Genomic DNA, 14,241 nt, shown 5'->3' on the forward strand with positions numbered 1-14,241 from the left:
TTATTAAGAATTAACAATTGTATACATTTTATTGTGCGACTCTGGGGTCATTTTTGCCCTTGTTTTAGATCAGTTATACCTTAACAGTTGTGTGCTTTTTTTTTTTTTAAACACTAAAGTCCACCGGGAATATGTTCTAGCCTCTCACTTGCACAGAGTGTTGACAGCTGACTTTGTATTGGCCTGTAGCAAAAGGTGAATTCCAAGTGGACATAAGTTTCTTACCCCATCTGCTGCGTGAATATATTAGTAATTACATTTGCATTCAAAATAAAATCCGGCATTTCTTTTTGCTTGAATGAATATGTGGGTGGTTGGTATGCAGTAATATGTCCAGAATGCCTTTGAATATGGGATTTGGATAGGATCTAGAGTTCCAGCCTTTTCCCTCTCTCTTTCTCTCTCACTCTGTTCTCTTGGCACACCTTCACAGGGTCTCCTCCCCTCACTCTTATCCTATCATCCTGCTTTGATTTTAGTTGGCGAGAATATCCCCTCCCTCCCTTTTTGTCCCACTCCAGCTTCTTTTGTACGGCCCCTTATCCACAGTCCTCTTACCCCCATGGCTTCTGCCGCTTCCAGTGCGTGCATGCGCGTGTGCACCCACACGCACACAGACACAAGTGTGCATGTACATGCAGCTTGGCCACAATTTTTGCTAAGACTGTTTTGAATTGAAAACAACTTTTTTTTTTGAACAAATTGAGAACCTAAAACAACTTTAAGGATATAATTTTGGTCCAGATACGGTCTGTTTTACTTTTTTTTAAAGTGATATGTGGGCATGTGTCTTGTCATATCTGCATACACCATTGTCTGAAGAAGCAATCTATAGTTTAAAAAACATGTACAATTGGGCATTTTAGATCATAGCTAGGTATTTATTTTTGTATATTCTGTTTGAACACTGCTGCTAATGGATACATACACAAGACTAGCAGCTGAGATACTCGCAGCTGCTTTGTTGTATTCTACTATCTTCTTTTTGAGTCCATTAAGTCACCTTCATATGGAACTTTTTTTTTTAAATGTGGGAGAAAAGCAAATGTGTCCAAAACCAAAGGCAATCTCATATTTTCATTTTGTGAATATATCTGAAAATGACAAAAAATAGGCCCCGTGAACCACATTGTGAGTAACATTGACCTAAACAGATCAAGCCATTCTCTGAACATTAGCCACCCTTGGATGTGCTGGTTGAGATTGTGTGATCAGCTCCTTTTGGCAGGCGTTCAACGTTAACCTTGCAAAACACCTGGAGCATTGCCCTCTCACACAGCGTTGGTACTGACAGCTAGCTAGCAGGATAAACAATAAATGAATGATGAGATTAAGAGCACGATTGTGAGCAAGAGTGTGCTTGTGACTCTAATTGCAATGCCCGGCTTCAAGACCAGCATGCTCTTGTAGCAGGCCTGGTTCCGGTTTCCAAGGAAGATTGTATAGCCTCCCTGCAGGCCTTTATTATGAACACAAAAGCACAGCAGACTGATTTTCTGTGTATGACTACAACTGAAAACTAATACTAGAAGCATGGACTGTGACAATGAGAAGGGATTGTGCTATAAGACTTCTATTCACACATATGCTGACGAATAACTATGAACCTGTTAATTGGAATTAATGCTTTGACTAGCTCACCTAACAAAACCGAGCTTTGTTATATTGTTTTACAGACAACCAGATGAGCCTGTTTACCGGCCTAACATCTCACAAGGCTTCCATAATAGAGAACATTGTTCGCAGCCAAAAGCACTACAGTTTGCACAATCTTTTACATTTTGTATCCCTGCCATGTTTTCAGATTCCTTCTCATTGTTGTATCTTATTTTGTGACACCAAGCAAACCCTTCAGTAACTGATGCCATATGTATATCCTCACATAAACAAATTTGTGTTTTAACATGGACTGGCATAATCTCAATATGACACAAATGGCGTGTTGGACCACTGGCCAAAACTACTGCGACTGCTACTTTTTACATTTCTAGTCATTTTTAGCAAAACTAACCTATATAACCCCATTGCTGAACTAAAATGTGGTCGTAATGCACATAATTCAAAATTACAGTATATAATCATACTTTGTAGGGCACAACTCTGCTATCCAGATATGACATGTAAAATACATTCCAATTTAGAATACTAATGTGTTTTCATTTGAAGGATTTATTCGTTTTAGGATTTAGTCGTGATAGTGTAGATGTAATTTTAAAAACTTTAATGCATTTCAAATGACAGCCACAACACTTACTGTATATGAAAGTGATAACGATAGTTAATTTTCCATTAACCCAGGGCGGATCCGTGTCCGTTGCCACCAAGATGCCTAGGCATGTTCTCCTGATTCATGCTATGAAAAAGTCATTAGGTATTTAAAGTTTGACTTTCAAATTGGCAAACAACAACAACCACTTGACTCCTTCAATAATCCACACAAGGCGGGTGTTGCATTGTAATTTTGGTACTGAAGACTGACTGAAAAAAGATCAATTTGGCAGCAGTTTTGGAAAAGAGCAGACATGGCTGTCTGTAGGATTAGCCATGACCTTGTTTGGTCCATCAGCAGACCACAGATACACATCTGATTGCAGGCTACACCTCATGTAATCAGATCCACTTGGCACTATTCACATTGCAGCGGATACAGGACTTGTGTACCTGTAAGACAGGGACTGTCACACTGGTCCTTTCAGACTGATTCCCAATCTAATTCATGTACTTACCACACACTAGCACACATGTATAGGCCGCTCCAATTATCTTCACACACACGAATAGATGTTGTCTAGAAATAGCAGGGCTCAGTTGAGTATTTTGGCTGCAGAGAAGGTGGCTGGATTCTTATAGATGTTGGATTAGACAGCAGGAAAGAGACGGAGGGAAGGGATTAGCGCTGATGAGCTACAACTGTGTGTGTGTGTGTGTGTGTGTGTGTGTGTGTGTGTGTGTGTGTGTGTGTGTGTGTGTGTGTGTGTGTGTGTGTGTGTGTGTGTGTGTGTGTGTGTGTGTGTGTGTGTGTGTGTGTGTGTGTGTGTGTGTGTGTGTGTGTGTAAAGCGATCTTCACAAAATATGTGTGTTGCTTGTTTGTGTGGCATGGTTGGTATGTGGAGACGAAGAAGATTACAAGAAAACTGAAGAAAGCAAAGGGTTAATTAAAAGGGGTGTTAGTTGCTCTGATTTTTGTGTGTGTGTTTTAACTAAACAGGCTGTAATCAGCAGACTGCGGGGAGACAGGAGGAGCTGCTGACACAGAACTCTCATTACTGTAATTTCCTCTCACCACACACACACAGATTGTTCTTAGGGACCTTAGACACACTGACAATGGTGCACGTGTGTGTGTTCCTGTGCGTTTTCGAGGGGTCTGTAGAGCAAGATGGGCTCTCAATTTGTCATTAACGTGCTGCCACTCATCTCCGAGAGACCCTCCACACTTCTGTTTAAATACTGCACACCAATAGTAACATGTCATCTCAAATTGAAAATATGTTTCTTCTTTGGTAACGGCACAGAATAAAAAGGATTTGCACGAGGAAAGGACTTGTGATATTTACAAGTGACCCCATTTCATGTACCTGCTCCTGCAAGGTCATCTCAGGTTTCTTTTATTGTCATTTAGTGGCTACAAACTGAACATCTCTCGTCTTTGAGCTGCTTCTTTTAAATGTTAAAATATGCTCACTGTATAAATAATGGTTTATTTGTTGACATTACATTACAGTCATTTGGCAGACGCTTTTATCCAAAGCGACTTACATTAAATTTGCGATCGTTCTTTTTGTTGTGATATGCATTGCAATTTCTTTTGTCATGGTAAACGTGTCTGCCATGTGTTGAATGCAGTGATGCCGAATGAGTGTAGTCTGATGGTTGTCATAGTAAAAAAAAAAATCAACATAAAAAATTCAGCAGCAACATCTCTCTCTCTCTCTCTTGATATCATGACTCAGCTACTCAGGATAATCACTAGACACCTTTGTCAGCAATTTCCTTGAGTTAACAGGGGCATGATTTCCTGAGAGATGTTGATGTTTTTTTTAATAATTTAAAAGAATTACCTCTATAGAAAACTAAATATATAATTTGGAACGGTGTGATGCACTACCCTGTTAGGATAAAATCAATTTTCCAGATAAGTCTGCAACCTACTCAACAGACTATATCTTTAAACCAAATACAGCTGGACTGGTGGGATGTTTACATATATAATTGCATAAAATTGTCAGGATCCCTCTGTATTTAACTGCTTGTCATCTACTGCCTAAATGAAAGAAAAATGATTTGGGGATCGCATTGGGTTGTGGTTTGTTTATTACATCTTTGTGGATTTTGTTTGCAATATTTGGGTTGGTTTTCACAATGCAACCTCTCCCAGATGTACTTGTGTGTAATGTGTGTGTCTCTGTGTCTGTGTGTGTGTGTGTGTGTGTGTGTGTGTGTCAAACATTTATAAAAAACAAAACAAAAACATGGGCTTTATAGTCAGTCTGCAATAGGCAGGGTTATGATTAGCCTGCTACTGTTCAACATGATCCTAGCTTTGTTTTATGTGTGTGTTTGCTCTTGTACACACCCCTGAGAGATAATGAAAGAGTACACAGTCAAGTTGGGAGGGTCTCTGCTGTGTATCCTTTGAGTGTGTATGCGTTTGAAGAAATGGACTGGGAGAGATGCCGAGTTTTTTCCAGAGGACTACAGACGAAAGGATGATCAATAGTTAATGAGCATACCTGGAGGCTGGAAGAATACTGCAGTTATTACTTTAGACCCGCCTTGGTTGTCTATCACAAGGTTTATTATCCGCAGAGGCAAATGATTTTTAAAGTATCAGTAGCGAATTCCGAGTGGTTATTCATAGTCAACATCGGTCAGCAAAATAATAGCCATTCATTTGTTTTCATTGCATATCTTTTGTAAATGAGTCCTCCAGTCAGTCAGCTAAAACAGAGTGAACGTTGGAAGGGTCACAAGAAATTATGATGGCCACTTGATAGTATTTTAATTAACAAATGACATTTAATTGACCAATTATAATTAGCATCTCATCCGGTAAGCAATAGTAGTTGTAACCGAACTGGCTGTAATTTAAACACTGGGGCTAATCTGCTCATAGATAAACCTACTGCGATATTTCAGTTTTTCATTACAATTAACACAGCTGTTTGTGCCTTATGAAATGTGCTTGACTAATAGCATTACATTTTTGAAAGCATATCTTTCTTTTTATTTGATATTTTCAATGCATGTGAACAGTGCACTGGCGAATCCTTTTACCCTCTGTTATTGTAGTTTGGACTCCAGTTGAAAGAATAATTTGCAACAGCTTTGATTGCCACCCAAGTTAAAAATGTAGGGAAAAAGAAAGCGCGGAAGGGAAAAATCGAAGTGGAACACAACAAATCGAGCAATCTTGCGGTTGATTTGGTGAGCTCAAACTTTAACAGAGAAAGCTTACGTAGTATTTCAGTGCTAAGAAGAACCCTGGCCCCCCACAAGTAACTCTGAACAAAAAGACCAGTGAGTTTCTAAAATGGAAAACCACCTAGTCTGTGGTTGACTAAGTTGTATTGTAACAGGTGAGAATGAGGGAAAGGACTTTGTAAAAAAGCAAGAAGCAGAATGAATGAGACCAGCAACATTTTAAGGAGCCCTAGTCTCACCTCTTGTTTCGGTTATCCACTGACATTTATTAATCATTTTAACACTGGAAGTGCCAAGATTCAAGGTTTAAACCTACATGTCAGTGACAGCTGTTCTATGGGAGGTTTGTGAGTCCTTCAGCTTTATCCAACTGGCCAAAAGCAAGGAGGTTTGCAGTCTGTCTTCTATTTGTCAGTCATGTGATGGTCTATGTGTTCTGATATGAAATTGTCTCTCTCCTAGTATCAGTTTGGATTGGCCTCGATTTCTCTCGAGCAAAGATGATGACTGGATAAGATTGTGTCTTGAGTTGCAAATCACTCAGTAACACATTTAACAAGCTTCTTTCCCTAAAGACAAACTTTTTGATTTATTTTTCAGTTTTGGGAGGAAAAAAACTGAGAATCAATCTTTGGAAAAAAAAATTGGATTTGAGACTAACTGACAAATAAAAGAGCAAAATATATCATGGACATTGTTAATATACCAGTGTCTCACATTGTATACACATTGACTTGCCATGACCTTGTGAAAGTCAGTGGTCTAAAATGTTATTGACAATTACCCAAATACAGTTTTAATCAACTTTCCCCATATAATATTGCTAAATTGTAGGTTTCATTCCGATATTGAAAAAACATACATTGCCCAAAGGTCATGTCAGTGTTTTCATGGCTTGTGTCCAAGTAGTCACCAAGAATAAAAATACTTTACAATCATAAAAACATTGTCAAAGATGGACTCAAAGATAGCTTTTGGCCTTCTTTCATTTATATGTTTAGATAATAAATTCATCAATAAAATGTAATTTTAAAAGATGAAATAGCTGAGCAGGGTGTTGATACCCAGTCCAGGTGCTCACAAAATGATTTTTTGTGTTTAACAGTGCACAAATGACCTGCTGAGAGAGGAGAGAAATCTTCTAAAACTTACTTATTTTGTGGTGAATACCATGTGCTCATTGTCTGAGAGGGAAAAAGTGTTATTCAAAGTCACTCACAAGCAGTATGCAGCTAATTATGTTTCATCATCAGGAAGAACAAAGTTTCTTAGCTGGCCTAATCTCATTTAGAAATGTGCCGGCATCCTTATCCTGCTTATGCTGATGCTTTTGGCCGGGAAAATATTAACATTTGCTTATAATCTATCTCTGTATGAAGAAGGAAAAAAACAGCCTCAAGCAGAGTACTAGTCTTTCATAGAAATAAAAAAAATGGTCTTTGCTCCTTTCAGCAAAATAATCAATGAGGGGGATAGTTAAGAAATTAAGATTAAGAAAAACAAACCTCAATAGAAAAAAATGACATTTTCTCCCCAGCAAACTGTTTCTAAGGTGGAGACTAAATAGGCATTTGGCACATTTCTACAAAAAGCAGTGTCTTAATTAGATGCTTCGCCGTCTGTAGGGTCTCGCGTACGTGCGTGCGTGTGTGTGTGTGTGCGTGCGTGCGTGCGTGCGTGTGTGTGTGTGTGTGTGATAGAGCGCTTGCGTCCATGTGTTTCTGTATTCATGCCAGTGTTTTTATGTAGCTTGAGTGTATGTGTGTGTGCAAGCGTGTGTGTGTGTATGTGTGTGGTTGCATATGTGTCAAATTTTGTGCGCCTACGTGTACTGTGTGGTGTATTGGGTGAGTGTGCTGCCTCAGTGTGTCCATGCCCGTGCGTGTGTGTGTTCCCTTGCAGAGCTACACTGACAGAGCTGTCTGAAGGCTGGCAGGCTGCAGATTTGTAGCGCGTTCGGCTGATCACCTTATCTCTTGTCACCGCCAGTGAAAGATTTGTGGAACCCCCCCCATCCCCACACACAGACATGTACTCACACCATTACACACTCTCTTCCCTTTTTTTTTCCTTACACCCTCACTTTTGTTTTCTCTGCGTTGCTGCTTCTCTCTCTTCATCCTTCCTGCTGCCCCCCCCCCCAGTAAATGGTGCTGAGCCAAAGACTAATTATTACAGGCAATCATTTCAACATGAAATACCCACTTCCTGCTTGCTGCTTTCCTCCTCATCACCCCAACCCCCACCCATCCCCTCCTCCGTTTATCCTCCTACAGTCACATAATGGCACACACACGCACACACTTGCTTCTTTCCTTGAAGTCCATTTTACAGAAAATAGTTCTTGCTTTCTGAGTGTGACCTTGTGGTCTTTCCTGTGAGCATAAAATATACCTTTTTTGTGTTTTCTACAAAATGTTGTGATGGAGTTGTTTCAGAAATGGAGAACAGATTTCATGACGCTCACCCCTTCAACTGCAAGCTACCGCTATGTCTTTATTCATTAGTTCAGCAGGTCATCTTGTCACCATGGTGTCTTAGGCACATTCTAAATGACCTGAAGTTTTATTTATTCATTAATTTTTTACTTATATTGACATGCATTTGTTTTTAAATGACGGAATGTTGTGTTTTTTTTTCTTTTTGGAAATAACTCAATTTTCCATTGAATTAAGTTTCACTAACCACCAAACCTATTTCTGCATCGAAGAGTAATTCTTGTCAGTCTCATTCAATATTTTTTTTTCATAAACTTTTGGTTTAAACTATGTCTTGCATATCGGGGTTTTCGGGGAACATCAAGGATGCCTTTGGCATAATGTCCTCTAGACATTTAGCCACAAATTTATAGTTTTCAATTAGGCATTTGGCGATTACAGACCATCTCTGTGGATATGGAAATGATTAAAGCAATGAAACAATAAATTTGCTTGATATATTTTTGGTGTCGTTGGAACCTTTCAATCTTTTTGGAAAAAGTTGCCAATATACTGCCAAGCTCGACTTGATATGAATAGCAGACGTATTTATCATACCACAAAACGTTTAATTCACCAATCAGTGCCGACGCTTTTGATCGCTGTTTCTTTACAATATTGCATTGCTGTTTTTACACTTTTCAAATGAACTCTTAAGTTAGTGAATAATTAATCCTTTGTCTTCAAGAAGGTTCACCAACACTGGATAGAAAGTTGTGTACTTGTCTGCTGTTTTTCTGGCATGTTCTCACTATGCGAGACAAGTGCTACTCTTGTCTGAGCTCTGCATTCCCGGGTACATCGTGAGGTTGTCCTGACATTCTCATTGCAGCTACGCACCCAAACCCAGACTAATGATAGATGCATTATTTCTCAGCACAGCTGAGAATGACGTCTGCCGAGGGGCAATTCCACTGTAATAAAATCATTGGAGAGGGGTGTTAATCCTTACCACCCTCCACCTTCATTTTCCAACACCACTGTCCTCCCACTCTTCGTGCTGCTTCTCTCCCTCGCCTCCCTCGTCTCTCTTCTCCTCAAATGGCTGGCAATGATAAATGAGTCAATTATGTGTGAGTGCGTGTTTGTGTGTGTGGTGCTGGAGAATGGGAGCGGATGGGGCCGTTATTACCTGTTGCGGCTGGGGGTAATGTTGCGGTATTAATCATATTCCAATTTTCCTCCGCCAAACGATCCTCCCACAACACCTCACCCCCTCATCAATCTATCTGCTGTCCGCAAACAAATCAGCGTAACCTGTCGAGGGCAAAAATATACTACCTCTTTTTTTGGGTTGGGGGGATTTCTGTCTGAGAGAAGAGTTTCACGGGTAAATAGGGAGGTTTCTGTGTCCCTAGACCTGTTACTCAAACAGATTTAGATATGTAGCATGTCTATTTGCAAATCCAGCCATAGGCATTATCCAATTTTAGAGTGCACCAGGAACTGGTTTGCATGCATGGGGAGAGATGGGCAGATGCAGAGGACAGACAGAAATATGTAGGACACATGAGGTAGATGTTAGTGAGAGAGCGAGTGAGAGTGTCATACATTAGGGCGGCTGTGGCTCATACCCATGTGTTAGACTGGGATGCTCAGCCTGAATGCCAATAACAAGAAGGTAGTGATGAGCAGCGTTGCTCCCATATTGCCCTGGGATTATCGTGAGTTACTAATTACTCCTTTAAAAAGTAATACAATTTATAAGAGCAAAGCTGTGAGATAAATCATATTTTTCGTTTTGGCTACATCATCTATGACCACTTCTTTTACTACTCCGTCCACTTTACATGACATAACAGTGACTCTCAGCTGTAGCCAGATGTACCTGGTTTGCAGCAACACTCTACATACAGCAACATTGCAGCACCAGTCTACATACATTTCTATGCTTCCAAGTGAAATGTATCAATGGATTAGATGTGTTATTAGATTTTTGGGGGGCAAATTGAACGCATTTTGCTTTTCGCACACTTTATTAGGTAAGAAGTGTTTATGACACAAACAAACCACGCAAGGTACAAGCTAATCGCAGCCTTGAGTGTGCTTCTGAGTTCCAACCTGTGCACCTGTGGGGAAAAAAACACAGTTTGCATTCTTGAACACTGGGCTAACAGCTGAAAAGGGCTTTGGTTTTGCTGGAAGTTATTGGAGCAACTTGTTATAATCTTAGATAGTTTTGTGTAAATGAAATGCCCCACGCTACATTTGACCCACTTAACCGAGAGGCTATGTAGCTTGGTTAAGACAGAGAAAGACAAACAAGCTGGCTGATAATTAGTGAAGCAACCACGTGGGTTGAAGTGAGAGGACACATGGGAAGATTGAAAATCGCCCAGAATGACACAAACCCCTTGAGCTGCTCTCGCCTGCAGTCTTGGCTGGGTTTCAGGCTTCAAGCGTGACTTTGTCTATTTCTGCTCTACCCTGAGCTGATAATGGGTTGCCTGCACACCACTCACTCTGGTTTCGTCTCCTCCACTAAGTATAGAAGATGTGGAGCAATGGAGAGGATGAAGTGGAGATTGAGATTTTTTTTTCAGTTATGTCACTAATTCCATGGTCTGTTTTTGTTTAAAATGCATAGCAAGCTAAGACAAACAGTTTACTTGCTCTTGTTGTGTTGTTTTCCAATAGGTTAAAAGACTCAACTCAATTACTTTTTTATTTTTTTTTACTTGCAGTTTGAAACTCGAGTGTGAGAAACTGGCCACAGAGAAGACGGAGATCCAGAGACACTATGTTATGGTGAGACACACGAATACAGAAACCACTTCTCTCAACATTCACTCAAACCAAGTGCAATGCCAGGCCCTGAGAATCCCTTTCATCCCCTAACAGCTGCCGAACACTCACTGAAAAACACACACACAAGACCACACACTCTTACCATCAGACTTCAGAACAAATAGCACTTGCGCAGGTGGGCCATCTTAAGAACTGTAATTACACATCTTGTTCTTCAAATCTCACATCTGTCCAGAGCTCGTCTTTAGATAATCTACTCTATGTACCAGTAGAGATAAGTATGGAGGTAATAATTAAATTAAAAAAACTAAACATTGATAAACATGGCACCCAAAATGAGAAAAAGAAGAAAAGGCAGTACTTCAACATTCTTGACTAAGATTGTTCAAGGAAATCAACAATTAGCAGCCCCCTGCCCCAGCCCACAAAAATAGCCCTTCAATACCTGCGGCAACGAATGAGAAAGAAGTCTGTTTTTAATGTTTCCCTTTCAACAATGTGTGCGACCACCATTTTCATTTATTAAAGTGAGGCATCTCCTCCCTGAAGAATGAGATTATTGATTGAGGCCCATGGAGCGCGAATGTTGTTCCATTTCTCCACTGTGCACAGCTCGGGTTCTTCCAGCGACGGAAAACATGTTGACATGCTCAATAGTCCTGAAACTCACAAATGCTTAGTCAGAAACATATCTTGTGATCATGATGGTTCCAACCTACTCACACGCCAGTTGACCTCTATAGGTTTAGCTTTTGGAAATGGGCCGTGGATATAAAACCTGGCACGTTCGTGATAGACTTTTATAGACCCCATCAGAGGGAACACCTGCAATCATGGCTTTATCTTGTCAAAGTAGAAATGCTCGCTGACTTTTTTCCCCCATCTTTTTTTCCAAATGAGGAAAAAAGACTTCTACTTTTTGATTGGGAAAATGTGTATAAACAGTCCGTGCACGGTGGGGATATTACAGCCATGTTATTCCTCAACATGCCCAATAAAATGCATTAAAAAAAGAACTAATGGGGGAAGAAAATTCTCTCGCCGAGCAGGTAGTAGAGGTAGACAGCCATAACAGTGGATTATTTTTTTCCTAGATTCCTACTCTCTAGTTGTACACATTATGCCTCTGTGGAGCACTGGAATGCTAGACAGACCCACGTGCAGGTATTGCAGAATCCAGTTTAAATTGTGGTGTCTGCCCAGCAAGGTGCTCTCCACCTTCGGTTCCAGGAAATTGTGGTTGTCGCAGATGTTACAAATTATAATTCACATCTTAGTTCATTTTTTTTTCAGAATGTATTGTAACTGTTAAATTTCTTGCTATTTGCAATCAAATATTCTTTTATATCGATACATTTTTGTAACTTATTTTGTGCTGCTCCGGTTCATGGACCCAACGGAAAAACGATATGGAGAAACCACAATTGCTCCCAGAATTTCATTATTTCTTACAGAGACGTCAGTGATAATCCACAATGGTGGACTGTGTAGAGGAGGTAATAATGAAGAGTCAAGTGTACAAAGACAGTGTGATGTGCCTGCAGAGTAAAACCATTAATCCCTATTTTGGGTATTTTGTAGTTTTTGTGATCATACGTGGCGTCACCAGGCACAAAAAAAATTCTTTTACAAATTTTTTTTCTGGTTCTGTTTTATCTTCCCACTGAGGGCAGACTCACATCTCTCCAAATAGTGTTTTGTGTCATAGATGTCAGCCAGACAAATGAAGCACACAAATCCACCCAGGTTGACTTTGACAAAAAAAGAAACACAAAACCCAGCAACTTTCCTCTGAGCCTCCTCTGCAGTGGTGCCACTCAAAGGTGTCCCATTGGATATTTTGGCCTCTTTGTTGATCACTTATCCTTTAGAATACAGACCCAAAGTCTTTAGCTCACAAATACCCAGCCTTGATTTATCTGCGATCAGGGATGGAACCACAGCTGACTGAGTGAAGGTTGCCCAGAACCTGCTTTGCCAAAAAGAGTTATGTGGCATTCAAGGCACAAAGTAGGGGACTTGTGAGGGAATTTCATTTTTTTTTTTTTTCTTTCTTCACTGATGAGCGGAGCATCAACCACAGGCTAGGTCTCCTTTTCTGGCTGATGAATTGGAGGAGTTTGGGTGTTGCCAGGCAACAGATGAAACTTGGCACACCAACTGTCAAGCAGAGCTGCCAGCTGCCAAGAAAGGCATCTTTTATGGAGGCACACAGACAAACACAGAGAGAGAGAGCGAGTGAGCGAGAGAGCGGGTGAGAGTGGAGTACATGCATCAAGAGAACACACACTCTGGGAAACGCCCTCGCAAAGCACACACCTACACAGTCGCAAACTTGTGCTACAGATGCACACACCTGCACACATGTGAGTGCCAACTGCCAAGAAGAAGTGTCTGGAGAGAGAGGACCCCTGCCATCTCCTCTCCCATTCTGCCAGAATGTTCCGGCTGCCCAGCTGCCAATCTTCGCTCCACAACCAGCCACGCTGAAAAGCAAATGTCAGCCTGTCACTTTTTCAAGGCATCTGACTTTAAAATGCTTTCCTTTTCATCAACCTCTGAAGGTAGATAGAGACAGAGGAAGGAAGAGAACCTCACCTGTCTCACTCTACCTGTCTGTGGCATTCATCTCTTCTCCTGCAGTGCACACAGCTTCTTGTGCTTTTTTTATAAGAGCCGGGGTCAAATGGCTCAAATTATACAGGATTATGGAATAGTGTTTCACCTTCCTCTGCCTGACTGAGGTTTTTATTCCTCCATTCCTCATGGCCTCCCAAACACATCCATAAGGGTCATCTCACTACCTCTGATTTGCAGTGGAAATTAGTGGTACTGTTCTTTTAGTGACCCATCGGCATGTTCAAATGTAAATCCTCCACTAGCATTCATTTTCACACAGCATCTATGTGGGTGTAGAATGATTTAACAGATATTGTTTTACGTGAACATGACTCACAATTCAAGCAATATAATGCCTGATCTGTTTTCCAGTAAAAACAAATTTTGATTGATTTGGCATTCATGTCATGAAAAGAAAAAATAAACCTCATTTGTAAGAATATTTTTTGCAGTTGCGGCATAAATGATTCCTGATACCTAAGATCATTTTTAAAAAATTTTAATAAACCTATTGTTTTGCTAAAGATTCAACAGGGGGATTCATCGAGTCTTTATAATTTTTTTCTTTATATCAATCCAGGATAAATAATGCAGTGTGAAATTTACTTTGCCTGCTCTACACAGTTTGAGCACCACCATATTGGTTGACTGTTCGTTTCTGTGTTTCAGTATTATGAGATGTCCTATGGCCTTAACATCGAAATGCACAAACAAGTAAGTAAACTTCATATCTCTCTCATCCTGGATGTTGACGCCTGTACCCTTATCGCTTCTCCCTCTTTTCTCTATCAGCTTTGCATGATTTTCTTGTAAGTCTGTCCCCGTCCTGTTGTGTCAGTATCCAATAGTGTAGCGCTGTGTAGGTGTTAATAGGATCCACAAACATAATTAGTTTTGCCAGTATGAACCCCCCGTGCTCCTGACCAGCCTCCTGTCCGGCCCATTACAAACCTCTGCCTGTTCCTGCTCCTT

General features: G+C 40.4%; 1 protein-coding gene across 7 annotated transcripts in view; it reads left to right on the forward strand.

Moving 5' to 3' along the window:
• The window catches only part of tle2a (TLE family member 2, transcriptional corepressor a), a 37,537-nt gene that overhangs the window by 12,573 nt on the left and 10,723 nt on the right, over positions 1-14,241 (forward strand). For all 7 annotated transcript variants that reach the window (XM_086162456.1, XM_086162457.1, XM_086162458.1 and 4 more), the window contains exons 3-4: positions 10,587-10,650; positions 13,939-13,983. In XM_086162456.1, the coding sequence (XP_086018582.1) occupies positions 10,587-10,650; positions 13,939-13,983 (109 nt within the window). The remainder of the gene's footprint in view (positions 1-10,586; positions 10,651-13,938; positions 13,984-14,241) is intronic.

The sequence above is a fragment of the Fistularia commersonii genome, chromosome 16 (assembly GCF_037954325.1).
Source record: "Fistularia commersonii isolate RoL2024-O1a breed Wild chromosome 16, RoL_Fcom_v1.0, whole genome shotgun sequence".
NCBI classification, from domain to species: Eukaryota; Metazoa; Chordata; class Actinopteri; order Syngnathiformes; family Fistulariidae; genus Fistularia; species Fistularia commersonii.